Below are 26,765 nucleotides of genomic sequence, written 5' to 3'. Positions count from 1 at the left end.
CCATTTTAATTAAAAAAACCTCGAGTGGAGCCCACCGGACCCAGAAAAAGTGTAGATTCTTGATCCACGTGCTAGCTAAGGCGTTATCTCGGAGTGGGTTGCTTGTTTCGGCTCCAAATTACCAAATTATCAATTTTCCAAAAATTTTAAATCGAGGTATCCCGACATAGTTCTTGTTAAAACTCGTATAAAATATGCATATTAGTTATTTTTTATGTGCTCTATGGTATTTTGTGATTGTTTAGCGATTTAACTAATTTGTTATTTTTTATCCGGACTATAGTATTAGCGTGCTAAAAAAATAATAAAATAGAGAAATTGTTATTAGTTGTTAAAACAATGTTAATTAGTTACTTTTTATTGTGGTATATGTATTTTCGTGCTTGTTTTGTGATTAAATTGATTTATTATTTTTATCCGATTTAGATAATTTATTTGCTAAAAGGCTAGTAAACTAGATAAATTGTTACTTTAGTTCCCTGTAGTGGTATCTTATGGCCTAATGTGGTGCTCGTATTTGTAATGTAGTGCCCTTTTAGCGTAGCAAAACGTAGTGCCCTTTAGCGTAATATTCCTGTAGTTAGAGAAATTAATCATTTAAGTATCTCTTATACCCAAAAGCACGTCAAAAAGCTAATAGTTCAAACACAAACTATATCCAATTATAGTCAACAAACGTAAGAAAATAACACGAGAAAACAACAATATTTTTCAAACTAAGTATTGTTATATGAATATTTAATAATTAAATCGTGTATAGTTATGAAAAATAATTATTTAATTTTATTATAGTAAAAAATAAGTGAGTAACAAACAAACATATAAAATAATAAAATCAGCATATAAATTAATAAACTAACATATACAATAATAAACTAATTATTTCCTCGCTCCTCATTCGCCCGTGGATAGGGTGGGCGTTCGGGCAGTTCGGATTGGATATGAGAATTTCGATTTGAATTTTCGATTTTCGGATTGAAGAAATGACAATCCAAATCCAATCCAAAAAATTCAGATTTCAGTTTGAATTTCGAATTTGCCCAAACTATGCCCACCCTTACCCGTGGAGATACATTTAGATCCGGCCAAACTCTTTCAGCCGGAACCTGTTCGAATAAAACTGCTCCAAAATAACCACCTGATGATTGAGGGATATTCCTACTTTGCGCAACCTCATTATTGCGAACGTCTTCAGCCTTGACGTACATTATATTTTCAACAGTTTTATCACAACAAATTCCCGGCATTCATCCGGAGTTCTCAAAAAATCTCTCAAAGTTTCATCGTCTTCGATGTTAAACTCAGCATAACAAGCAACCCCTTGCGGAGTCACAGAATATGGATATCTTCCGGTTACTTTAATATTCACCGAACGTTTGCTCACACTCATTTTTTTTTTTACATAACAACGATACCAATGTTCGTACTCCATTGTAAGTAGAACCTTAACATGACAATGTGGAGATAAACTATAGCTTACTGAGTTATTCGCCACCACAACCTCACCCCCCCACCCCCAATATAATGAAACCCTATTTCTTCGCTCTTCAGACATTATGACAAAATACAAAACAACTTAACAAAGAAAATTTCAGAAGACTTGAGAATATTTCTGAATGGATTTTTACAAAATCCTTAACGTCTTTAAATAAGCCAAAAATCAGTCCGGGGGTTTAATTTTTTCAGGTATAGCGTCTTAGCTTAAGGCGCTATACCCAGTTGAATTATTGTTATGTCAGTTAAGCCCATAGAATTATTTGTGGGCTCACATAACATATATAGCGTCTTAATAAAGAACGTTATATTATATAGCGTCTTTTTAAAAGATACTATACTTAACTAGCCAAACGGCCGTTAAAGTGTAGCGTCTTTTAAAAAGACGCTATATATAAATTGGTCACCATGTTTTTTTTCTACACATTTTGGCTCTTTGAGTCCAAAAGAACAACATTTTGGTTCCGGACTCGTATTTAACTTAATAGGTGGACTAAAAATATATTTGTACCAAGTCCAGTCGGGTAGTTTAGGCCCTTTTTCGTAAATAGAATAGGTAGCTTATAGATAGCTGTCAATTTGACAATAACTAATTCCATTCTTCATGTGAGTGAAGTCAGTACCCCTTTATACATTTCACTAAAAGTAGTCTAAACTACTCTGTCTAGACTTCCAAAACTAGATAATCAAGACAGTTGTGTGCTTTCAATGATGAAAGCTTCCTCGTACGGTTGAAATGTATCTACTCTTGTGTGCACCCAATAAAGCTTTCGTTCTTCTCTATATAATAGGAGCCTTTTATCAGCAATATTTGCTTAAATTCGTAGATAAATAAGTCATCATCACTTAATATTTGTTCCAAGATATGGAGCGTGATGAAAACAAGATGGTTCTCATGGAACCTGTACGAACAACAAAGAAATTAGATGAAAATGAAGAAGAACCTGAAGCATTACTCATGAGTCCAACTTCTAGAATGTTTCATGAACCAAACTACAATGTTTACACCTTAGCAATCATGGGTTGGAAAATACCACTTAATGTTGACGCCATGAAAGCTGAAATACAAGGCAAGTTGCTTAAACATCCGCGGTTTTCGAGTTTGCAGGTAATTAATTAACTCAATGTTCCATTTAGATTAAGTAATAGCTATTAGTGTACTGTTAGAACTAATAATAAGGTACAAACATATAGAAAAAGGTGTGTGAGATATATATTGGGTAATAAGTAACTAGGCATAGCATAATTTGAAATGATAAAATTTGCTCCACTAATACTATATAGCCTGGAAGGTCCTGGATACAAAATTGGTAAGCACTGTAATTACGAAGTCAATGACTAGCCCACTAGGTTGTCTTAGCCAGCTTAGGTTTATTGAGAAATATTCCATATCTCATATAGTTTTGGGCCTTTGGCACTTAATTTATATAAAGTTATATGTATAACAGCTTTTACACTATCAATTGATTATAGTAGCAAGTTAATTGATTAGACTAACAACTCACATTTCATATATAGACAATTTCTCGTAATTACGTTTAATATCACGGTAGTGTAAACTCTATCCAAGGTTTGAATAAAATCTGATCCTCTTAGTTTGTGTTGTAACATCAACAGGCTGTAGATGAAAGTGATGACAGCCGAAAGATGAAATGGGTTCCCACGACAGTCAATATAGATGATCATATTACAGTCCCTGACCTTAAATCAATCCCCAATAATATGGATTCCCACTTAGCAGACAAATTAGTAGAAGAATACATATCAAACCTAAGCACGACCACTATAGACATGTCGAAACCTCTATGGGATCTTCACATCCTTAACGTGAAAACCTCCCATGCAGATGCTACTTGTATTTTCCGTTTTCATCATTCTCTTGGGGATGGAGTTTCCCTCATTTCGCTTTTACTCTCTTGTTTTCGGAAAACCTCGGATCCTACTTCTTTGCCCACACTCCTCGTTTCTTCTTCTTCATCTTCCAAGGGCAAATCAAATTTGTCAAACAACAGAAGAAGTATTCGGTCTTTGATATGGCAGTGCCTCGTAAAGTTGTGGTGGTGCATCAGACTTTTGTTCAATACAATTATTGATGTTTTGTTGTTTGTAGCGACTGCTCTCTTCTTGAAAGACTCTCAGTCACCTTTCACAGTTCCACAAGGATTTAAGTTGTCTACTCGTTTGAGATTTATCTATCGGACTATTAGCTTGGACGACATTAAATTCATAAAGAATTCAACAAACTCCGTAAGTATACTATATTAATATAAACCTAAAATCCAAGGATGGATAACATTAATCCCTTTTCATGGATTTAATCTCTTGTTTGGGAAACTTTATTTTATCTCGTGATTGCTTTTAATATTCTCTTTTTATTGAAGTAGGACGGAAAATATCGTTTTCTTGTAGTTCCTTAGCTTGATATGGATTTGAACTACATGCGTAGAAATGGCGTGGGGTAGCCACTATTTAAGGTGGTATTTATTTTTTATCCAGCAATTCTAATGTTGAGCAAAAATAGCCACTACTTTATTAAAATTAATATAAAAAGACATTTTGACCCTTTCTTCCATTGCCTTTCTTCCCAAACCCTCGCTTCTCTCTTTGCATCGAACTTGAGAAAGACCCCCTGACAACATTAGCTACTGATCATCCTCTCGGACATCAATTGTGTCCCAAATCTCAAACACATCATTTAAGACAGTGGAAAAGAGTGAGATCCAGAGAAAAAGGAGGAAAAAAAAATCTCTCTCAAAAGTCAGAAGAGAACGAGAAGGAGCTGACCATTTGATAGAGAAAACAAAGAAAATGGGATTAATGGTTTCGAATTCATTACTGCTTTTAGAGCCTCTCATTTTCTTTTGTGTCTGCTTTCAGGAGTTGAATTGCTTGATTTCACTCATAATAATCACAACGTGGGAGGACGTGACTTTGGTTTCAAAAGAAGTGACTTTTAGATTTTCTTAAACAACAGATAATTAGGAAAAATATGGTAAAAAGCCAAAAAGTTGAGGACAAAGATAATTGTGTTAAGGACATGTAGTCCTGAAGTCCTAAAGTTAAGGACATGGTCCTGAACTTACAGTTTCAAGTTCAAAAGTTAAGGAAATGTAGTCCTGAATTCCTAAAGTTAAGTTCAATAGTTAAGGACACAAGTTCAAAAGTTAAGGACATGCAGTCCTTAACTTACAGTTACAAGTTCTAAAGTTAAGGACAGGTAGTCCTTAACTTATAGTTACAAGTTCAAAAGTTAAGGACAAGCAGTCCTTAACTTACAGTTACAAGTTCAAAAGTTAAGGACAATAGGTCCTTAACTTTGATTTCCAAGTTCAAAAGTTAAGGACAAACAGTCCTTAACTTACAGTTACACGTTCAAAAGTTAAGGACAAGCAGTCCTTAACTTACAGTTACAAGTTCAATAGTTAAGGACAATAGGTCCTTAACTTTGATTTACAAGTTCAAAAGTTAAGGACGCTTGGTCTTGAAGTTTGAGTTCCAAGTTCAAAAGTTAAGGACATGTAGCCTTGAAGTCTTGAACTTAGAGTTACAAGTTCAAAAGTTAAGGACATGTAGTCTTGAAGTCCTGAACTTAGAGTTCCAAGTTCAAAAGTTAAGGACATGTAGTCCTGAAGTCCTGAAGTTAAGTACAAAAGTTAAGGACATGAGCAGAAGGGTATTTTCGTCCGGGAAGTTAAAGTTTATTAAAGCAGTGGCTAAAGACTAAAGACATTTTAAACGGTGGCTTAAAAATAAACATGTGTTATTAGTGGCCAACCGCGCACTTCCCCCACTACATGCATGGGTGGCAATTTGAGCCCAAACTCATCCAACCCGTCCAGAGATGAATGAGTTGGGATACAAACATTTTAGCTCATGGGTCTATTTGGGTTGAGCCCAAGTTAACCCATTATTTTTTATAACCCATTCTGAACCATGAAGTAGCCCAAATACAACCCATAAAGCTCACCCAAAACAAAGAGATCTCAATCCAACTTATCTAGAAATTTACTTAGTTGCCCAATTTTACTTTCTTTTTTATTGTATTTCCTATTTTCTATTTTTCCGTTTTTTCTGCACCACCCCTCCACCCTACATGCATGTAGTCTACATGCATGCAATGTTAATTAGCAACTATATAGGGGTCCAGATCAGATCAGATCAGATTTGGGTATTAAATTTGATCAACATACTTAATAGTCCTAGATCCAAACCGACTTAATTACTAATCGAATTGTAACCATAGCCAGAGATATTTGCTTGCATGAAATCTTGTGTAGGCCATTAAGGCATTAATTGTACTTTCCCCCCCTAAGATTAATAATTTAGTATCATAAAAATTCTACATATCTGATAGAAAAATATTTTCTGCTAACTAAACTCTGAAAAATGACTTTTTAATGAAAAAGTATTTTTCAAACAAGAAATTAAATTTCTTCATACCAAAAACACACTTGTCTAGGAGAATTTTCCTTCAGATGGGCTGGATTTGTGGGTATTCTCTATCTTCTCGTTGATGCTAATTTGAACTTTGTTTCACTGTTTTTGCCTTTATCTGACTTAAGCTCTTCTTTCTTTTTGCTATTGTGAATTTAGACTGTTAATGATGTTATACTGGGGATAACACAAGCAGCTCTGTCTCGTTATATCCATCGAAGATACGGTAATTAAACTCCTCATTATGTACTTGTAAAGAAATTTGCTACCGAATTTTTACATGAAAATACGACAATAACATACTATTAAGGGCATATAGGTGTTTCATCAGGAACATCAACCAAGGAAACAAGCGAATATAATTAATAGAAATAGAAATCTCTTGCCCTCATAATCCATGAATTAATCATGTTAGGTGCGACTCATATGGTTCCTTTCGCAAAGGAATTACTCTTTTTCTTTCTTTTGGCTAAGGAATTAAAATTGAGAGTCATATTTTTTTTTTTGGGGGTATAAAAGTCATATATTTGTGGTTGTGTGTAACAATGACGTAAAGTTTGCTTTAAACCATGCTGGTTAAAGTTTTTATTGTGTTTATTCTTAACATGACCATATCAAGAAATTGAAGGGAAGAGGAAGTTTTCACCACAAAAAATGAGATGCAGAGCCAATGTTGTAGTGAATCTGAGACCAGCTTTAGGAGTCCAAGTAAGTATTTCTTCATCTACCGAATGTAAAACCAAAAATCATCCAAGGTTACTTATAACTAGTATTCACAAGATATTGATGCAGTAATATTTTGCTTAAAGATTGATTACTGTGTTATTACTGTGGCAAACATATCTGCCTAATTATCAATTGATTTCACATGATTATTATGGCAGACTGTAGCTGAAATGATTGAGAAGAATGCTATAGTGATACAAGGAAATTGTTTTGGCTTTGTAATAATTCCCTTATCTATATCACAATTAGATAATCCTCTCGACTATGTTCTCAAAGCTAAGACAACAATGGATCGAAAGAAGCATTCTCTTGAGTCTCGGTGCACCTTTTATTTCTCACAACTCTTAATTAAGTTATTTGGATTTGAGGTAGTACTCCATTCTCTCTCTTTACATCTAAAAAAAAATTATGGAAAAATAACATTATATAGCCGCTCTCAAAATAATAGCTAAAAAAATTATATATTCTGTGTGTGTGTGTATATATATACATGTTATATACAAAAATTATACAAATTTTATATACTTTTTCGGCTACCGAATATAAATAATGTCTGGCACGAGCTAAAAGTGAAAAAGCACTAAAATTATCAAGCAAAATAGAGATGCTTTTAATTGTCGTTGAAACTTGAAATCTAGACCTAACTCATGTTTTGCTTAATTATTTCTTCACACATAGGGTGCGACAACTCTTGCTGCAAGAGTTCTATCTCAAACAACACTAATCTTTTCAAATGTAGCCGGTCCGCCAGAAGAAGTTTCTTGCTCAGGCCACCCATTGACATTCCTTGCGCCAACATGTTATGGACAACCCACTGTAAGTTTGTTCCATCAATCAAGCAACCGTTTTTGAATCACAAACTAGTTGAGATCAGTTATATAATTGAAAAACAAAACTACTCAAGTCAACATTCGCTAAATTCAAATGCATATTATATTATAGGGGCTAATGGTTCATGGGTGTAGTTATGCCAAGAAGTTAACATTTGCTGTAGCAGTTGATGAAGGAATAATTCCAGACCCAAACCTTGAGTCATTCAGGCTTATCAAAGAGGCTGCCCTCTCAAAATGGAGAACCAAAGTTGACTAGCTTACACATTAAAGAACTCCTCAATTAATCGTATGATTTGGTCCTTATTTGATGATTCATGCATTTATCATATGTACCACTTATTGCTCAAAATATTATATTTGGTTGATATTGTTGTGGCGTTGATAAGCATTGTGCTTGTGTACCATATTATTGTCAATAAGATCTTTCCTAATTATTTATAAGATATAAAGAAAATACTATATATATTTGGTCTAATTGTATTCTTTGTAATACAATCACACATCTCTATAACAACAATACTCTATAATAATATTTCACTATAATATTCAATTCCTCTTTGGAACCAATTCAACACTTTATTATAGCAGCCAAAAAATGTCGGAACAAACGAAGCTGTTATAGAGAGATTTTGACTGTACAAAATTAAAAAAATAAGAATTGTAATATTTGAGCTATAAAACCAGAAGAGCAAACTAAGGATATGTTTTCTTGTCAAACATTTTTTATTCATAGAAAAGACCTCTCTCTACACAATATCCTTAATAAACTTTAGAGATTGTTCAAGGTCGTCCACCAATTGATATGGTTCAGGGATTACACTTTCGTCTACTAATAGCTCAACTATAGTCATCATGTTTATAATATATATAGCTTTGGAAATTAATCATTAATGCCTGAAATTTAAATTTGCGGGTAAAACGTAAAGATCAAAATAAAAATCACTGATGTATAGAGTACATAAGAACACCCCATGTGATGACCCAAAGGGTCATCTTTTATTTTAGAATTCAAATCTGGGTTCCGAGGCCTTGAAAACCTTATTTTCTTTCTCTTCGGTTAGTGTGCACAGTCCGAGCGCGTTTCCGAAAAGCCTTTATGTGAAATCTAAGAAAATTATTGAATTTTGCCTTTTAAATTGATTAAAGTTGACTTTGGTCAATATTTATAATAAACGGACCCGGACCCGTAATTTGACGGTCCCGTAGGGTCCGTAGTAAAATATGGGACTTGGGCGTATGCCCGAAATCGAATTCCGAGGTCCCTAGCTCGAGAAATAAATTTTTGAAGAAAATTATTTGCTGGAAAATATAAGGATTTTTAGAAATGGAATAGTGTGTGATCTCTTTTGTATCGGGCCCGTAATTTTGTTCCGGAGCCCGATAAGGTTTGATATGGTATTTAAGTCGTATCTGTGAAATTTGGTGAGAATCGAAAGTGATCTGACGTGATTCGGACGTCCGATTGAGAAAATAAAAATTTCAAGTGTTCTTAAGAAAATCATGAGTTTTGGTGTTAAATTCATTGTTTAAGATGTTATTTTAGCGATTTGATCGCACGAGCAAGTCCGTATGATGTTTTTAGACTTGTATGCATGTTTGATTTAGAGCCCGAGGGCTTGGGTAAGTTTTGGGTACGCCACGGAGTAAGTTTGGACTTAGAAAATCTGCTGTTGCAACTGGTATTTGTTACAGGCCTCTGATCTCGCAATTGCGTGATCAGGCTTCGCATTTGGGAGCTTCACAGGCTTAGCAACTGCGAAGAAGCCCTGGGCCAGCATAGTTCGCATTTGCGAACATACCTTCGCATTTGCGAAGTCATCAGGGAGGGGCAACCTTCGCAATTCCGACCAAAGGTTCGCAATTGCGATAGTAGCAGACATGCAGCAGGTTCGCATTTGCGAAGCCTGTCTCGCATTTGCGAGTTTCGCAATTGCGAAGCTCCTGTCGCAAATGCGACATCTGCAACTGATCAAAACATGTCTTAGACGGGATTTTGAACTCATTTCCCAAATTTTCAAACCCTAAGCTCCCATAGGCGCTTTTCCAAAGGAAAGTTCTTCCCCAAATCATAGGTAAACGATTTCTAACTCACTTTCTTCAACCTATTTCATCTTTTTACATGATTTCATCTCACAATCTAAGGTTTTTCATGGGAAATTAGGTGTTCTTGGGTAGAATTTATGAATTTCGGAATTTGGGAATTTAGACCTCAAATTGAGGTCGGGTTTCAAAACCAATTACATATTTGTACTCATGGGTGAATGGGTACTCGGATTTTAGTTCGAACTTTGAGTTTTGACCAAGCGGACCCGGGGTCGGTTTTTGATTTTTTGGGGAAAACATTGGAAAATCTATACTCATACATTATAATTGGTTTATTTAGCGTTCATTGATCTTAATTCATTAATTATGCATAGATTCGGGAGGTTTGGAAGTGGAAATCAAAGGAAAAGCAGTATTCGAGGCTTATGTTTGGCCGTGGAATCGAGGTAAGTGTTTGGTCTAACCTTAGCTTGAGGGAATAAGTGTTGTTATCTTATTTGCTACGTGTTAGTGTTGAATACGACGTATAGGTGTGGTGACGAGTATCAATACGTCGATGTTGAGCATGCAAGTGAGTCTTATACTGTGACCGTTATGTCTCTTATTACGTATTGTTCATGCTTAAACTGATGATTTTCCATGTTGAACAAGTCCTATGATATTTTTCTTGGTATTGGATAATTGTTGAGTATTGACTCAAGTTGAGACTTAAATTGTGGAGTTAACTGTTGAAATGAGCTTGGTTATTGTTGATTCCCTTGCCGGGATGTTATTGTTTCTATTGTTTGGGTGAGGAAGAGTGTAAAGCACGAAGGGTGATGCCGTGCACGATATTGTGAGTGAGTGTTAATGCACGAAGGGTGATGCCGTGTCATACTTGTGAGTGTTAATGCACGAAGGGTGATGCCATGCCATGATTTGAGTGTTAATGCACGAAGAGTGATGTCGTAATATAATTATGAGAGTTAATGCATGAAGGGGGATGCCGTGCCGTTTCTATTGTTTCTTATGGTGAGTGATGTTTTATACGTCAATACCACACAAGAGGGGGGGGGGTGATTTGTGTGGTACCCAATTTTCGCTTAACTTGATTATAGAAGGACCTGGTTCTTCTATGTGTTCCAATTACTACTGTTGCAGAATAATAACTACAGAAAATAAAGAACACAGAGATTTTACGTGGAAAACACCTGGCTCAAAAGGTGAAAAAACCACGACCTACCTACAAGTAGGATTTTCCCAAACTCTCCACTAAAATCACTGAGCCAAAAACTGCATTTACAAAAACTTTTTTGTAAACCTAGGACTAACTCTAATCCCGTTGTGGCACACAACCTCAACTGTTGCGACAACTTTGAATCACACATAAATTGCTTGAAAAATTGCATTGCTATTTTGCTCTCAATTCACGTTTAACTTCTGCTTGTGTACAACTCCTGTAAAAAAGAACAACACTGACATTTAAGGAGTTAGCAATAAGAGATTGACTAGGATATAGACGCTACTCTTCCATGGTGGAAGAGTTCTAGTTGATCTCATACTCTAACTCTATCCTTTTCCTAAACCATGTCCTCTTTATGTAAGGAGTCTTTCTCCTTATCCAATATGCAACCTTTTCGATCATGATCAGGAGATATCACTTTTGATAAGTTAGGTTTATCTCCTTCACGTGCATCTCACATGTTTGAGTTGATCACAACTGTGTTGCACAAGATGGACTTGGTCCATGTCTAAGTTCCTTTGTTAGTCTTCAAAACTTCACCTTTACTTGGGCCAACAAATTCCCCCTTTTTGATGATGACAAACTCTGTGCTTCTCACTCACTTAGGCCCTGTCAGAACTCAGCTTATTCATCAATACAAAGTTAGAAAAATTTACTTATCATCAAGGACCAGGTTCATTAGGTTATAAACATCATTTATTCAGAATATTCAAAGCACAATATCTCTTCCTCCTTTTGGCATCATCAAAAAGTTGCATAAACAAAGTGTGAGTCCCAGAATTTTAACAATTACTCATGGCCACTGGGGCAACTGCAAGTGCAATCATGGATCAATCATCAGTAATCATGCAAACATATTTAAACTATCAAGGAAATATTAATAGTGAACAAGAGCAAAAATAGTAGATATCATTAATAGAAGATATGTTGCTACCTCAATCCACAAACAGAAAGCAAAAAGAAAGAGAAATCCCTAATCTGGGTCACTTGTGGTACTAGACAGGTTCAGGAGATGAAGGCTAGAAGTTCTAAGGCTTGGAGGAGCTAGAGGGTTGGTTTTGGGCTTGGAGAAGGTTCAACATATTTTGAAGAATCCCATCATTCTTCTCCTTTTCCTTGGTGAGCTCAGATCTGAGAGCATCCCTCTCAGATTCAACCTCTGCTAAGCGAGCCTTCAACCTATCTATCTCAGCATCCTTGGTCCCACTTTCCTGAACTAGAGCCCTGACTTTACTGTTGACAGGTGTCTTCTTTGATGAACCAGGTTCATTGGGAATGGCATTTACTAGATAGTCACAAGCAATCAGAGTATTAATGCCAAAGTGGTCCTTGCTTGTGGCCATTTCCCACTTCTTCAGAGGCACCTTGCACCGATCCATAACAGTAGTCAGAATAAATCCATATGGGATGGCATGGGCCTTGGAGCCATTGATAACCCTGTCCAGTAGCTTGATGATGAATGCAGGACAGTTGATTTGCCTTCCACTTTCAAGGCACTCCATCAGAACTAAGTCCATATAGTTAGCAATGTGCCTTCTTTCCTGCCTGGGCAGTAGGCACTTGTTGACAAACTCAAAGAGGACTTTGTGTTGTGGCTTCATTTCAATCTTGTGCACAAACTTGACCTCATTCACTTCTTCAACATCACAGAATCTCCTAGTGATTTCAAGGGCAGAAAGAAGGGAATCCAGACTTGGCCATCTTTGCCTAGTGTAGTCATCATATCCCTCAACAGGGATGTCAAGAATCTCTCCTAGCTTCTCTGCATCGAAGGTCACTTGAACTCCTTTCACTTGGCTGGTGACTCTGCCATCCTTGACTTCTGCATTTGCCATGAATTCAATGATCTCATTCCTGGCTAGCCTTCCATCCATCTAAAGGACCATGTCCTTCCAGCCCTGAACAGCTAGTGCATCAACCAAACGAACCATTCCTGGTTCCACCAAGTCTTTCAGCAATCTTCCCTTCAAAATTTTCTTATTCCAAACTTGGCTAGCTTGTCTTGTTCACCACCAGACTCACTCTCTTCTTCACCACTCCATTCCTCATCTTCAGTAATTTTAACTTGTTTGTTTTTCACTGCAGACCTTGTCCTCTTGGCCAATAAAGGTTCAGCAGCCTTAGACACAGATGAAGACTTCTTGGAAGAAGTCTTAGTCTTTTTAGGCTTGGGGATCTGAACCTCCACAGTTGTATGTTCCTCCTGATGGACCCGTTCCATCTCCTCAACATCAACACAGAAGTCTTTGCAACCTTAGCTTTTCCTTTATCCATCCTCTTCTTCTTGCTTTCAGCCAAAGCCTTTTGTAACTCACTCTCACTTTATTCACCATAATTCTTGTGGCTCTCCCCTTTGGCAAGGGAATTTCAGCAGTTGTTGGGGAAGAAGCCTTTCTTTTCTTGGAAGGTTTTGCAGTGCTGGGGGCTTTTGGTGTTGGGGTTCTCCTTTTCTTTGGATCATAGCTAGCACCCACTTTCTTCAGAAGGTCTGCTAGGGTCTCCTCAACAGATGAACCAGGTTCACCTGCCTGTGAACTTAGATTAACCAAACCTTCAGCAGCCTCCCCTGAACCACTCCCCCCTGACTTCTTGCCACTTTCTTCTATAGTTGCATGATCAACCCCACAGATAGCTGGTACCATCAATTCAGAAGTGGGTGATGAACCAGCCACTCCTTTCCCTTTTCCCCTCACATCACTACATACACCCTCTCTCTCTTTTTCTTTTTCATTTTTATTTTTACCTCCTCTCCTTCCCAATTCAGGAAATTCCACATTCCTGACAGACCCCACCAAAACAAACCTATTTTCTAAATTTTCAGCCAAAGCAGAATGTACCTCAGAAAGGGAGTTTTGAGCCTTCTCAGAATCAGAAGACCCAGTTCCTTCCCCCTCACTCGCAGATTTGAACGAATCGTCTGAGTTCTCAGAATCTTGGGCTTGGCTTGACTTCAATTTCTCGTTCAATTTCTTTGAAAGAGCACCGATTTCCACCGTTTTACGAGCAAGCATTTTTACTCGCCTTCTCCTAGGTTGAGGGGTTGTGTTGGGTGGAGGAGGTGTGGATGAATAAGAGGGAGTAGGTTGTAGAGGAGTGCCTGGGTTATCTTGAGGGTTCGACATTGTAACTGATTTCTTGAGAGAGTTTGTGAGTTAGGCTTTTGGAAGAGAGAACAATTGAGAGTGAAATAGATTTTTGACGGTTTGGAATTATGAAGGTGGCAAAGGGTGATGATGGGTATTTAAAGAAAGAAACCTACTTAATGACTAACGGTAGCTTTTGGCAGTCAATTAGAGGTCTAATCAACCTGAAATTTCAGGTTGAATGAACGGTTAAGCTTCCTTATATTGTAGGCATTTTATGTGGTGAGAACTCTAGTAGAGACGGAATTGGTTCAAAAAATAAACGGATAGGATATTCTGATGTTTTTGAACATAGATAGGACTCTGCTCATGATTTAAATATTTATATTTCTAATTGTGCAGAGTATAGAAAACATACCTCGTTATTCAGATGACCGGTACTGATGAACCAGGTTCTTCATTTAGAATTCTCTTGATAATGCCTCAATTTACCAAAATAGAGAAAATTTTGATAGAGATCAGTGAGTCATATCAACACATGTCACAGGAGTATACTATTTACAGTATAAAACTGAGTAAAAATTAATCTAGATATTTACACAAGTTCCAGATTTCCTAGCCAAAAACAATAAAAAAAAATCAATTTTTTTTCATTGTGCATTCTGAGCTGGTCCCATTAGGTGATCTTAATCATCCCTAATTCTATTCCTTTCAAAGCTTTCTCTACTCGGTGCTTTATTAAAGATGTCAGCGATTTGTTTATCAGTAGCATAGAATTCTATAGTAATCAATCATTTCTCATAGTTATCCCTTAAGAAGTGATGTCTAACATCTATGTGCTTAGTCCTCTTATGATGAACTGGGTTCTTAGTCATACTAATAGCACTAGTATTATCACAAAAGATAGGGATGCAACCAACTTCAATGCCAAAATCCATCAGCTGCTGTTTGATCCACAGCAGTTGAGCACAACAAGAGGCAGCAGCAACATACTCAGTCTCAGCAGTGGATAAAGCCATTGAATTTTGCTTTTTAGTGGACCATGATACCAGACATGAACCAAGAAAATGATCCATACCTGAGGTGCTTTTCCTATCCACAAGGAAACCTTCATAGTCAGCATCAGCATATACTACTGGATTAAAGTTACTACCTTTAGGGTACCAAAGGCAAAGGTCAGTAGTGCCTTTCAAATATCTCAGTATCCTCTTGACAACAGTCAAGTGGGATTCCTTAGGATTTTCTAAAAACAAGCACAAAGCCTTACACTGAAAATAATGTTAGGTCTGCTAGCAGTAAAATACAGAAGAACCAATCATACCCCTATACAACTTCTGATCAACAGATGAACAAGGTTCATCTATGTCTAATTTAGTAGCTGTTGCAATGAGTGTGTCTATTACTTTTGATTCATCCATTTTAAACTTCTTAATCAACTCTTATGCATATTTTTGCTGATGGATCATGATTCCATTTAGGTTTTGTTTGATCTGTAAACCTAAGAAGAAGTTAAGTTCACCCATCATACTCATCTCAAACTCACTCCCCATTAATTTAGCAAATTCCTTACTCAGTTTTTCAGTGGTTGCCCCAAAAATTATGTCATCGACATATATCTGTACTACTAGTAGATCCTTACCTTTTTCCCTCAAGAATAGAGTGGTGTCAATCTTACCTCTTTTGTATCCATGTTCAAGTAGAAACTTGGATAGACGTTCATACCATGCTCTAGGAGCCTGCTTCAGTCCATATAGGGCCTTGTCTAGTTTGTATACATGATCTGGACACTCCTTACTTTCAAACCCTGGAGGTTGTTTGAGAAAGACTTCTTCCTTAAGTATCCATTTAGGAAGGCACTCTTCACATCCATTTGGTGAAGTGTAAATTCCATGTGTGCTGCAAAGGCTATGAGGAGTCTTATTGCCTCCAGTCTTGCAACTGGAGCAAAGGTCTCATCATAATCTATGCCTTCCTCTTGGCTATAACCTTAGACCACCAATCTTTCCTTGTTCCTTGTAACTGTTCCATCTTCATCAAGTTTGTTTCTAAAAACCCATTTAGTGCCAATGAGTGATCTGTCCTTGGATCTTGTGACCAGATGCCACACTTGACTTCTTTCAAACTGATTTAGTTCATCTTGCATTGCATTCACCCAGTCTGCANCCACGGGAGACCCAAGGTAGATTTGTCGGCGTCCGTAGACCCTGGAGTCCCTTTCCCTCTATTTTGGATTTTATGTCTCTTTCCATTTCGAGAACAATTGTAATTCTTTTAAACCAGTATTTGTAGAACTTCTTAGACATTTGTGAATTGTGACACCAGATCATTGGGGTAGTCATGTATTGGAGTTTTTGAGCCGTTGTAACACTTTCGCACTTTATATCTGTTTAGATTTGGATATTATTTATTTCTGTAGAGTTAATTATTAATGTGTTAGAACCGTAATTGTTGGCTTGCCTAGCGTTCAAGAGTTAGTTGCCATCACGATCCCGACAGTGGGAAATTTGGGTCGTGACAAGTTGGTATCGAAGCACTAGGTTGACTAGGTCTCACAATTCACAAACGAGCTAGGTAGAGTCTGAGGGATCGGTACGGAGACATCTGTGCTTATCCCCCAGAGGCTATAGAGTTTTGGAAAACTTCACATCTATTCTTTTCTGTCGTGCGATTTTATTTCTCAATGCTAATTGAACTTCCACTCTGTTCTTTCGCAGATGGCGAGAACACGTACCGCTTCATCAGCTGACCAGCAGCCCGAGCCCCCAGTGGCAGCTCCTACAAGGGACAGAGGATGAGGCTGAGGAAGGGGCAGGGCTCAGCCCAGAGCTCGAGCAGAAGCACCAGCGGCGGAGCCTCAGGTAGATTTTGATGATGAGGTTCCGACCCAAAGCGTTTTATCGGGCCCAGCCCAGGTTTCGGAGGGGTTCATAGCTACCCCGGTACTTCAGGATGCTCTGGTCCGTCTAGTTGGCCTTATGGAGAGCGTAGCTCAGACTGGCACATTCCTTGTAGCACCAGCCGTCTCTCATGCTGGGAGAGGAGCTCAGACTCCCGCTACTCACACTCCGGAGCAGATGGCTCCTCAGTTCCAGACTCTAGCAGCTCAGCTAATGGGAGTAGCTCAACCAGTTGTTGCAGCTCAGGCCGTTGGTGGCTCATCTATGTCTTCTGAGGCTTTGTTGAGGTTGGATAAGTTCACCAAGCTTTTCCCGGTTCATTACAATGGGGCAGCTTCTGAGGACCCCCAGGATTATCTTGACTGCTGCCATGAGGTGTTGCAGAACATAGGGATAGTAGAGACCTATGGGGTCGACATTGTTGTATTCTAGATGATAGGGTCTGCCAAGAGATGGTGGAATGATTTTGTGTTGACTAGACCAGTTGGTTCTCCTGCCTTGACTTGGGACCAGTTCTCTCAGCTATTTCTCGAGAAGTTTCTTCCTATCATTCAAAGAGAGGACTACCGCAGGCGATTCGAGCATCTTTAGCAGGGTTCTATGACTGTCACCCAGTACGAGACTAGGTTTGTTGATTTGGCTCATCAGGCTCTTCTTATACTCTCCACAGAGAGAGAGAGAATGAGGAGGTTCATTGAGGGACTCGCTCAGCCTATCAGATTGCAGATGGCTAAGGAGACAGGTAGTGAGATTTCTTTCCAGGATGCGGCCAATGTGGCCAGGCGGGTTGAGATGGTTATAACTCAGGGGAGCGGTTAGGGGTCTGACAAAAGGCCTCGTCATTCTGGTAGGTTCAGTGTTGCCTCATCTGGAGGCAGTGATTTTTTTGGTAGGGGCCATCCTCCCAGGCCGTTTCATTCAGCACTTCAGGCTTCTCACGGTGCTTCAGGTGGCCGAGGTTATCATATGCAGTATTCTGATCAGCTACCTTACAGTGCATCACCAGCTCCTATCAGTGCACCTCCGCTCCAGAGTTTTCAAGGTGGTTACTAAGGCCGTCAGGGTCAGTTTCAGGGTCAACAGTCCCAGCAGCCGAGGACTTGTTATACTTGTGGCGATCTGAGGCACATTGCTAGATTTTGCCCTCGAGCGTTGAGCAGTTCTCAGCATCAGGGTTCTCGTACCATGATTCAGGCACCGGGTGTTCCACCGTCCGCTCAGCCATCTAGGTGCAGGGGTCAGGCCGCCAGAGGTGGAGGTAGAGGTGTTAGAGGTGGAGCTCAGGCTGCTAGAGGTGGAGGCCAGCCAGTTGGAGGCCGTCCTAGGGATGTGGTTCAGAGTGGTGGGGCCAAGCACCGATGTTATGCTATTCCGGTCAGGCCTGAGGTTGAGGCCTCCGATGCAGTTATCACAGGTACAGTTTCAGTTTGTAGTAGAGATGCTTCAGCTCTATTTGATCTAGGGTCTACATACTCCTATGTGTCATCTTATTTTGCCCCATATCTGGTTGTGCCTCGTGATTCTTTGAGTGCTCCCGTGTATGTATCCATGCTAGTAGGGGATTCTATTATTGTAGACCGTGTCTATCGTTCGTGCGTGGTTGTTATTGGGAGTCTTGAGACTAGTGTAGACCTCCTACTTCTTGATATGGTTGATTTCAATGTTATTTTGGGAATGGATTGGTTGTCACCTTATCACGCTATATTAGCCGTCATGCCAAGAACGTGACCTTAGCTTTGCCAAGGTTGCCTTGATTGGAGTGGAGAGGGACTCCTGGTCATTTTGTTAGCAGGGTTATTTCTTATATGAAGGCTCAGCGTATGGTCGAGAAGGGATGTTTGGCTTATTTGGCATACGTTCGTGATTCAAGTGCTGAGGTTCCTTCTTTGGACTTCGTGCCAGTTGTTCGAGAGTTTCCAGAGGTATTTCCTGCAGACCTGCTGGGGATGCCATATGACAGGGATATCGACTTTCGCATTGATTTGGCTCCGGGCACTCAGCCTATTTCTATTCCGCCATATCGTATGGCCCCACCAGAGTTGAAAGAATTGAAAGAACAGTTGCAAGACTTGCTTGATAAGGGCTTTATCAGACTTAGTGTCTCGCCCTGGGGTGTGCCGGTGTTGTTTGTTAAGAAGAAGGATGGATCGATGAGGATGTGTATAGATTATCGACAGTTGAACAAAGTCACCATCAAGAACAAGTATCCATTGCCGAGGATTGATGATTTGTTTATCAGCTTCAGGGTGCCAAGGTATTTTCGAAGATTGATTTGAGATCTGGCTACCATCAGTTGAGGATTAGGGCGGCCGATGTCCCTAAGACAATTTTTCGCGCTCGGTACGGGCATTATGAGTTCCTAGTAATGTTATTCGGGTTGACAAATGCCCCAGCAGCATTTATGGATTTGATGAACCGAGTGTTCAAGCCCTATCTGGATTCCTTCGTGATTGTTTTCATTGATGATATTTTGATCTAATCCTGCAGCCGAAAGGAGCATGAGCAGCACCTTCAAGTCGTTCTTCAGACTCTGAGAGACAACCAATTGTACGTTAATTTTTTGAAATGTGAGTTTTGGTTGAGTTTAGCTGCTTTATTGGGTCACGTTGTATCAGCCGAGGGTATTCAGGTGGATCCTAAGAAGATTGAGGCGGTCAAGGACTGGGTTATTACTGTCGATTTGTGGAGGGGTTTTCATCTATAGCAGCCCCGATGACCGGGTTGACCCAGAAGGGTGCCTCGTTTAGGTGGTCGGACGAGTGTGAGGCAAGCTTTCAGAAGCTCAAGACAGCTTTGACTACAGCGTCGGTGTTGGTTTTGCCTATAGGTTCAGGGCCATATACATTATATTAGGACACATCTCGTATTGGACTTGGTGTAGTGTTGATGCATAATGGCAAGGTTATTACATATGCTTTGCATAAGTTGAAGATTCACGATAAGAATTATCTAGTTCACGATTTGGAGCTAGCAGCCATTGTTCACGCACTGAAGATTTGGAGGCAATATTTATATGGCGTGTCATGTGAGATGTTCACGGATCACAAGAGTTTGCAGTATTTGTCCAAGCAGAAGGAGCTAAATTTGGGGCAGAGGAGGTGGTTGGAACTATTTAAAGACTATGATATCTCCATCTTGTATCATCCTGGGAAGGCCAATGTGGTGGTCGATGCTTTGAGTAGGAAGTCAGCTAGTATGGGTAGCCTTGCATATATTCCAGTCGGTGAGAGACCGCCTGCTTTGGATGTTCAGGCTTTGGCCGATCAATTTGTGAGGTTGGATATCTTTGAGCCCATCCGTGTTCTAGCTTGTACAGTCGCTCGGTCTTCCTTACTTGAGCATATCAGGGATCGGCAGTATGATGATCCCACTTGCTTTTCCTTAGGGACACAGTACAACACGATGGTGCCAAGCAGGTTACAATTGGAGACGATGGAGTTTTAAGGATGTAGGGTCGAGTTTGTGTGCCTAATGTAGATGGACTACGTGAGTTGATTCTGGAGAAGGCCCATGTATCAGGACTTGCGGCAACATTACTAGTGGAGAAGGATGAAGAAGGATATTGTTGCGTATGTAGCTTGGTGTTTAAATTATTAGTAGGTAAAGTACGAGCATCAGAGACCTGGGGGTTTGTTCCAGAAGATTGAGATTCCTGAGTGGAAGTGGGAGCGTATCACTATAGACTTCATTGTTGGACCCCCACAGACTCAAAGGAAGTTCGATGCGATATGGGTTATTGTTGATAGGCTGACTAAGTCAGTGCATTACATTCCTGTGGCAGTTTCTTATTCTTCAGAGCGGTTAGCTGAGATCTATATCCGGGAGATCGTTCGTCTACATGGTGTGCCCGTGTCTATCATTTCGGCGGGGTACACAGTTTACCTTGCATTTCTGGAGGGCAATCCAGCGTGAGTTGGGTACGTGGGTCGAGTTGAGCACAACATTTCATTCCAGACGGACGGTTAGTCCGAGCGTACTATTGAGAATTTGGAGGATATGCTCCGCGCTTGTGTTATTGACTTCGGAGGTTCTTGGGATCAGTTTTTGCCGTTAGCGAAGTTTGCCTACAACAACAACAACTACCAGTCGAGCATCCAGATGGCCCCTTATGAGGCATTATATGGTAGACGGTGTCGATCGCCAGTTGGGTGGTTTGAGCCAGGGGAGGCTCGGTTATTTGGGTACAGATTTGGTACAGGATGCCTTGGACAAGGTTAAGATCATTCAGGATAGGCTTCGTACAGCTCAGTCCAGGAAAAAGAGTCATGCCGACCGTAAGGTTCGTGATGTGGCATTCATGGTCGGAGAACGAGTGTTGCTTCGGGTGTCGCCCATGAAGGGTGTAATGAGATTTGGAAAGAAGGGCAAGCTAAGCCCATGGTTCATTGGACCTTTTGAGATCCTTGATCGAGTAGGAGAGGTGGCTTACAGACTTGCGTTGCCACAAGGTTTATCAGCTGTGCATCTAGTGTTTCATGTGTCCATGCTTCGGAAGTATCACGACGATCCATCCCACGTGTTAGACTTCAGCACTGTCCAGTTGGACATAGATTTGACCTATGAGGAGGAGCCGATAGCTATCCTAGACTGGCAGGTTTGCCAGTTGAGATCAAAGAGTTATCCTTCGGTTCGTTTTCAGTGGAGAGGTCAGCCTTTAGAGGCAGCTCTCTGGGAGTCCGATTCTGATATACGGAGCCTATATCCCCATTTTTTCACCTACTCAAGCACATTTTAATGTCCGTTCGAGGACGAATAGTTGTTTTAGAGGTGGAGAATGTGATGACCCAAGGGGTCATCTTTTGTTTTAGAATCCAAATCCGGGTTCCGAGGCCTCGAAAACCTCATTTTCTTTGTCCTCGATTTGCATGCACAATTTGGGTGCGTTTCCGGAAAGCCTTTATGTGAAATATAAGAAAAATATTGAATTTTGCCTTTTAAATTGATTAAAGTTGACTTCGTTCGATATTTTTGATAAACGAAACCGGATCCGTGATTTGACGGTCCCGTAGGGTCCGTAGTAAAATATGGGACTTGGCCGTATGCCTGGAATCGAATTCCGAGGTCCCTAGCCCGAGAAATGAATTTTTGAAGAAAATTGTTTGCTAGAAAATATAAGGATTTTTAGAAAAAGAATAGTGTGTGATCTCGTTGGTATCGGGCCCCTATTTTGGTTTCAGAACTCGGTACAGGTTTGATATGGTATTTAAGTCATATCTGTGAAATTTGGTGAGAATCGGAAGTGATTTGACGTGATTCGGACGTCCGGTTGTGAAAATAGAAATTTTAAGTGTTCTTAAGAAAATTATGAGTTTTGGTGTTAAATTCGTTGTTTATGATGTTATTTTGGCAATTTGATCACACGAGCAAGTCCGTGTGATGTTTTTAGACTTGTATGCATGTTTGGTTTAGAGCCCCGAGGGCTCGGGTGAGTTTTTGATTGGCCACGGAGTGAGTTTGGACTTAGAAAATCTGCTGTTGCATCTGGTATTTGTTGCAGGCCTCTGATCTCGCAATTGCGAGATCAGGCATCGCATTTGCGAGCTTCACGGGCTTGGGAATTGCGAGGGTTTTATCGCAATTGCGAAGAAGCCCTGGGCCAGCATAGTTCGCATTTGCGAACATACCTTCGCATTTGCGAAGTCATCAGGGAGGGGCAACCTTCGCAATTGCGACCAAAGGTTCGCAATTGCTATAGTAGCAAACATGCAGCAAGTTCGCATTTGTGAAGCCTGTCTCGCATTTGCAAGCTTCGCAATTGCGAAGCTCTTGTCACAAATGCGACATCTGCAACTGATCAAAACATGACTTAGACGGGATTTTGAAGTCATTTGTCAAATTTTCAAACCCTAAGCTCCCATATGCGATTTCCAAAGGAGAGTTCTTCCCCAAATCATAGGTAAACGGTTTCTAACTCACTTTCTCCAACCTATTTCATCTTTTTACATGATTTCAACTCAAAATCTGGGATTTTTCATGGGAAATTGGGTGTTCTTGGGTAGAATTTAGGAATTTCGAAATATGGGGATTTAGACCTCAAATTGAGGTCGGATATCAAAACCAATTGCATATTTGTGCTCGTGGGTGAATGGGTAGTCGGGTTTTGGTTCGAACTTTGAGTTTTGACCAAGAGGGCCCGGGGTCGGTTTTTGACTTTTTGGGGAAAATATTGGGAAATCTATACTCATGCATTAGAATTGGTTTATTTAGCGTTAATTGATGTTAATTAGTTAATTATGCATATATTCGGGCGATTTGGAAGTGGAAATCAAAGGAAAACCGGTATTTGAGGCTTGAGTTTGGCCGTGAAATCAAGGTAAATGTTTGGTCTAACCTTAGCCTGAGGGAATATGTGTTGTTGTCTTATTTGCTACGTGTTAGTGTTGAGTACGACATATAGGTGTGGTGACGAGTATCTATACGTCGATGTTGAGCATGCAATTGAGTCTTATACACTGTTGTGTCCCTTGTTACGTACTGTTCATGCTTAGACTGATGATTTTCCATGTTGAACAAGTCTTATGATATTTTTCTTGGTATTGGATAATTGTTGAGTATTGACTCAAGTTGAGACTTAAATTGTGGAGTTAACTGTTGAAATGAGCTTGGCTATTGTTGATTCTCTTGCCGGGATGTTGTTGTTTCTATTGTTTGGGTGAGGAAGAGTGTAAAGCATGAAGGGTGATGCCGTGCACGATATTGTGAGTGAGTGTTAATGCACGAAGGGTGATGCCGTGTTATATTTGTGAGTGCTAATGCACGAAGGGTGATGCCGTGCCATGATTTGAGTGTTAATGCACGAAGGGTGATGTCGTGCCATGATTATGAGAGTTAATGCACGAAGGGTGATGCCATTCCGTTTTTGTTGTTTCTTATGGTGAGGACGAGAGTAAAAGCACGAAGGGTGATGCCATGCACGTGTTATTATATCCTTATTTCTGTTGGATCGAACATGGTGTTTACTTTGCTTCTCTATTGAATTATTGTCAGAATATGATATTCCCCACAACATGTTTCCCCTTCCCGTCTTTACCTGTTAAATTTCTGTTATTACTGTTTTCTCGTATATGATTTAATTGCACAAATTTATATTGATGTCGTGTCCTAGCCTAGTCACTACTTCACCGGGGTTAGGCTCGACACTTACCAGTACATGGGGTCGGTTGTACTGATACTGCACTCTGCACTTTCTATGCAGATTTCGGTGCCGGACATCGTGAGTAGAGTTTGGGTTGTTGCCTTCAGTCTACGGGAGAGCCAAGGTAGATCTGTCGGGATCCGCAGACCCTGGAGTCCCCTTCCCTCTATTTTGGATTTTCTGTCTCATTCCATTTCGAGAACAGTTGTAATTCTTTTAAACCAGTATTTGTAGAATTTCTTAGACGTTTGTTAGTTGTGACACCAGATCATTGGGGTAGTCATGTATTGGAGTATTTGAGCTGTTGTAACACTTCCGCACTTTATATCTGTTTAGCTTTGGATATTATTTATTTCTGTGGAGTTAATTATTAATGTGTTAGAACCGTAATTGTTGGCTTGCCTAGCGTTCAAGAGCTAGGCGCCATCATGATCTCGACGGTGGGAAACCTGGGTCGTGACACCCCTTGAAGCAAAGTTTATCATGAAAAACTTGAGTGCTAATTTTGTTAACCAGTGTGTGACTCAATCCTAGTTCAACAAAGAAAAACAGCTGGCCCACTAGTGTTTACTAAAGAGAACCAGCCCAATTATACATTTTACTTGTATTTTTCTCCTTCCTATACTTGTAAATATAAAAGGACATTATGTGTGAAATAAAATCACTTTTTGGTCAATTTTATTTTGACCAGCTCATATCTCTCTCCTGAACCTTCTGTATCTGTCTTCTCCCTTCTCTCAATGTTAGGATTCTTTTCCATTTGTTCCGCCATAGCTGAGGCATGCACTAAGTTAACATGGTATCAGTGTAGGGATCTAGATTCCTCTCATCCTAAGCTCTCTAGCGATTATACCCTTGTCGGAAGTTTTTCTCGTTTTGGTTTTGGTTGAAGTCAGGTAGTCGAAACAGTGCTGTCATTTTTTATCGGAGAAATTTTGGGGCTTTTCAACTTCGACCCCTGGTTGAGGTATATCTTCTCTGAAACTTTGGATTTTACGAAGGCTCCCATCACATTTGGGAGAGAAAATCATGCCTAGGGTTTGCAATTAGACGAGACCTTACTTCTTCGTATTCAGAAGAAGGCTAGTATACTCTCTCTTATTTGCATGTGTTGATTTTCTGTTGATTGCATCTCTGTTTTACCTCTGTCATTATGAACCGACTTTTATCTTCTGTATTGTGAATTCATTCTGATTGGGTGTGACAATGAGTAATATACTGAATAATGATGATGTATCTCCGACTCTTGATGGTTTTGTTTCTTTTTCACCGGATCCATCTCACCCTCTCTATATTCACCCGTATGATAATCCTGATAGTCAATTGGTGTCTGTACTATTCAATGGGTATGGTTTTGTACTTTGGAGAAGTAGTATAGTCACATCTCTCTCTTCAAATAATAAATTATGGCTAGTAGATGGTAGAGTCTCCCAGTCTACATCAAATTCCCTGACTATGCTTATTAGGAAAGGTGTAATGACATGGTCAAGGCCTGGATAACAAATTCAGTATCTAGAGAGATTGTTACCAGTGTGATGAGTTTTAGGACTGCCAAGGAAGTCTGGAAAGACACTAATGATAGGTTTGGGCAGTCACATGGATCTAAGTACATCCAACTTTAAAGGAAAATCCACTCTACTACTCAGGGCTCTTCTGACATAACATCTTACTTTACAAAGATGAGAAGCCTCTAGGATGAGCTATGTTCCTCCTATGTAGGACCTGTATGCTCTTATGGTGCCTTGCCTAAATTTATAGAAGATCAACAATTATTCCATTTTCTAAATGATTTAAATGACTCCTATTCAACTGTAAAACGTTCTATTATGATAGTGAACCCTCTTCCACCAATGATCAAGGCTTATTCCCTTCTTCAACATGATGAAAGTCAAAGGGAAGCTAATTCTTCTGTCCCAAGTTTTCTGGAGATACATCTTCCTTCCTAGTTTCTCCTGGCTCATCAAATGGGAACATGACCTTCAGTCAAAAGGTAAATTTTAAATCCAGGAGGTCTAACACTAATGTTTCTTGTAAATATTGCAAGAAAACTGGACACACTGTGGACAAATGTTACAGGCACCATGGATTTCCTCCAGACTTCAAGTTCACAAAGAACAGAAAGTCTGCTTCATGTGTTCATACTGAACCTCCTTTCCCTTCCTCTACACCTCTACATGCTACTCCAACTACACAGTTCTCTGAGTCATCTACTCATGATTTTACTAAAGGGCAATACCAACATCTCCTAGCTTTATTCAGCAGGCTCAACTATCTTTTGGGTCAGCTCATGATGATTCTTCTGTGGACAACACTGCATTTGCACATTTTGCAGGTTTGTGTAGTAGTTATGCTGTAAGTTCTATGGACTCTCACGTATGCTCTTCCTCAGTTAAATGTAAATCATTGGATATTAGATACATGTGCAACTAACCATATGACTCCACATAAACACTTAATCTTTAATGTAAAACCTTTAACTAAACCTTTTCTTGTCACCTTGCCAAATGGATATAAAGCCAAAGTAGTTTTCGCTTGATCTTTACATCTCAGACATTATATAGTCTTGCTCCATGTCCTCTTTGTTCCTCCTTTTAAATTCAATCTGATTTCTGTCCACCAAATCATCTGTCAATTAGATTGTTGTCACGATCCAAAATTCTCACCTTCGGGGCCGTGATGACGCCTCACATTTCACTTACTAGGTAAGCCAACGTTATAATAATTTTAGCCATTTTTAACAATTTAATTTAAATAATAATAAATAAACCAATTAACTAGAATAAAATCTGAAAATTTAGTGAATAAACCAAAATTATAGCGATGTCTAAATACCATTCTAGAACTGGTGTCACAAGTGCACGAGCTACTAGAATAATACAAATAAAGGTCTGAATAAAA

General features: G+C 39.5%; 1 protein-coding gene across 3 annotated transcripts; it reads left to right on the top strand.

The window, feature by feature from the left end:
* Positions 2,207 to 7,962, top strand: LOC109209693 (O-acyltransferase WSD1-like). Of its 3 annotated transcripts, XM_019373037.1 has the most exons (7): positions 2,207 to 2,602; positions 3,112 to 3,741; positions 6,088 to 6,154; positions 6,548 to 6,636; positions 6,813 to 7,022; positions 7,333 to 7,470; positions 7,597 to 7,962. In XM_019373037.1, the coding sequence occupies exons 1-7, from the start codon at positions 2,360 to 2,362 to the stop codon at positions 7,741 to 7,743; spliced, it is 1,524 nt and encodes a 507-aa protein (XP_019228582.1). In that variant the 5' UTR covers positions 2,207 to 2,359; the 3' UTR covers positions 7,744 to 7,962. The 3 variants fall into 3 exon arrangements, with proteins under 3 accessions (XP_019228582.1, XP_019228651.1, XP_019228709.1); XM_019373106.1 differs by lacking the exon at positions 6,813 to 7,022 and having other exon boundaries at positions 2,219 to 2,602; XM_019373164.1 differs by lacking the exon at positions 3,112 to 3,741 and having other exon boundaries at positions 2,258 to 2,602; positions 7,597 to 7,950.

This window comes from Nicotiana attenuata, chromosome 1, assembly GCF_001879085.1.
Source record: "Nicotiana attenuata strain UT chromosome 1, NIATTr2, whole genome shotgun sequence".
Lineage (NCBI taxonomy): Eukaryota > Viridiplantae > Streptophyta > Magnoliopsida > Solanales > Solanaceae > Nicotiana > Nicotiana attenuata.
The sequence above is the reverse complement of the archived record's forward strand: the minus strand, read 5'-3'. Positions and strand labels throughout refer to the sequence as shown.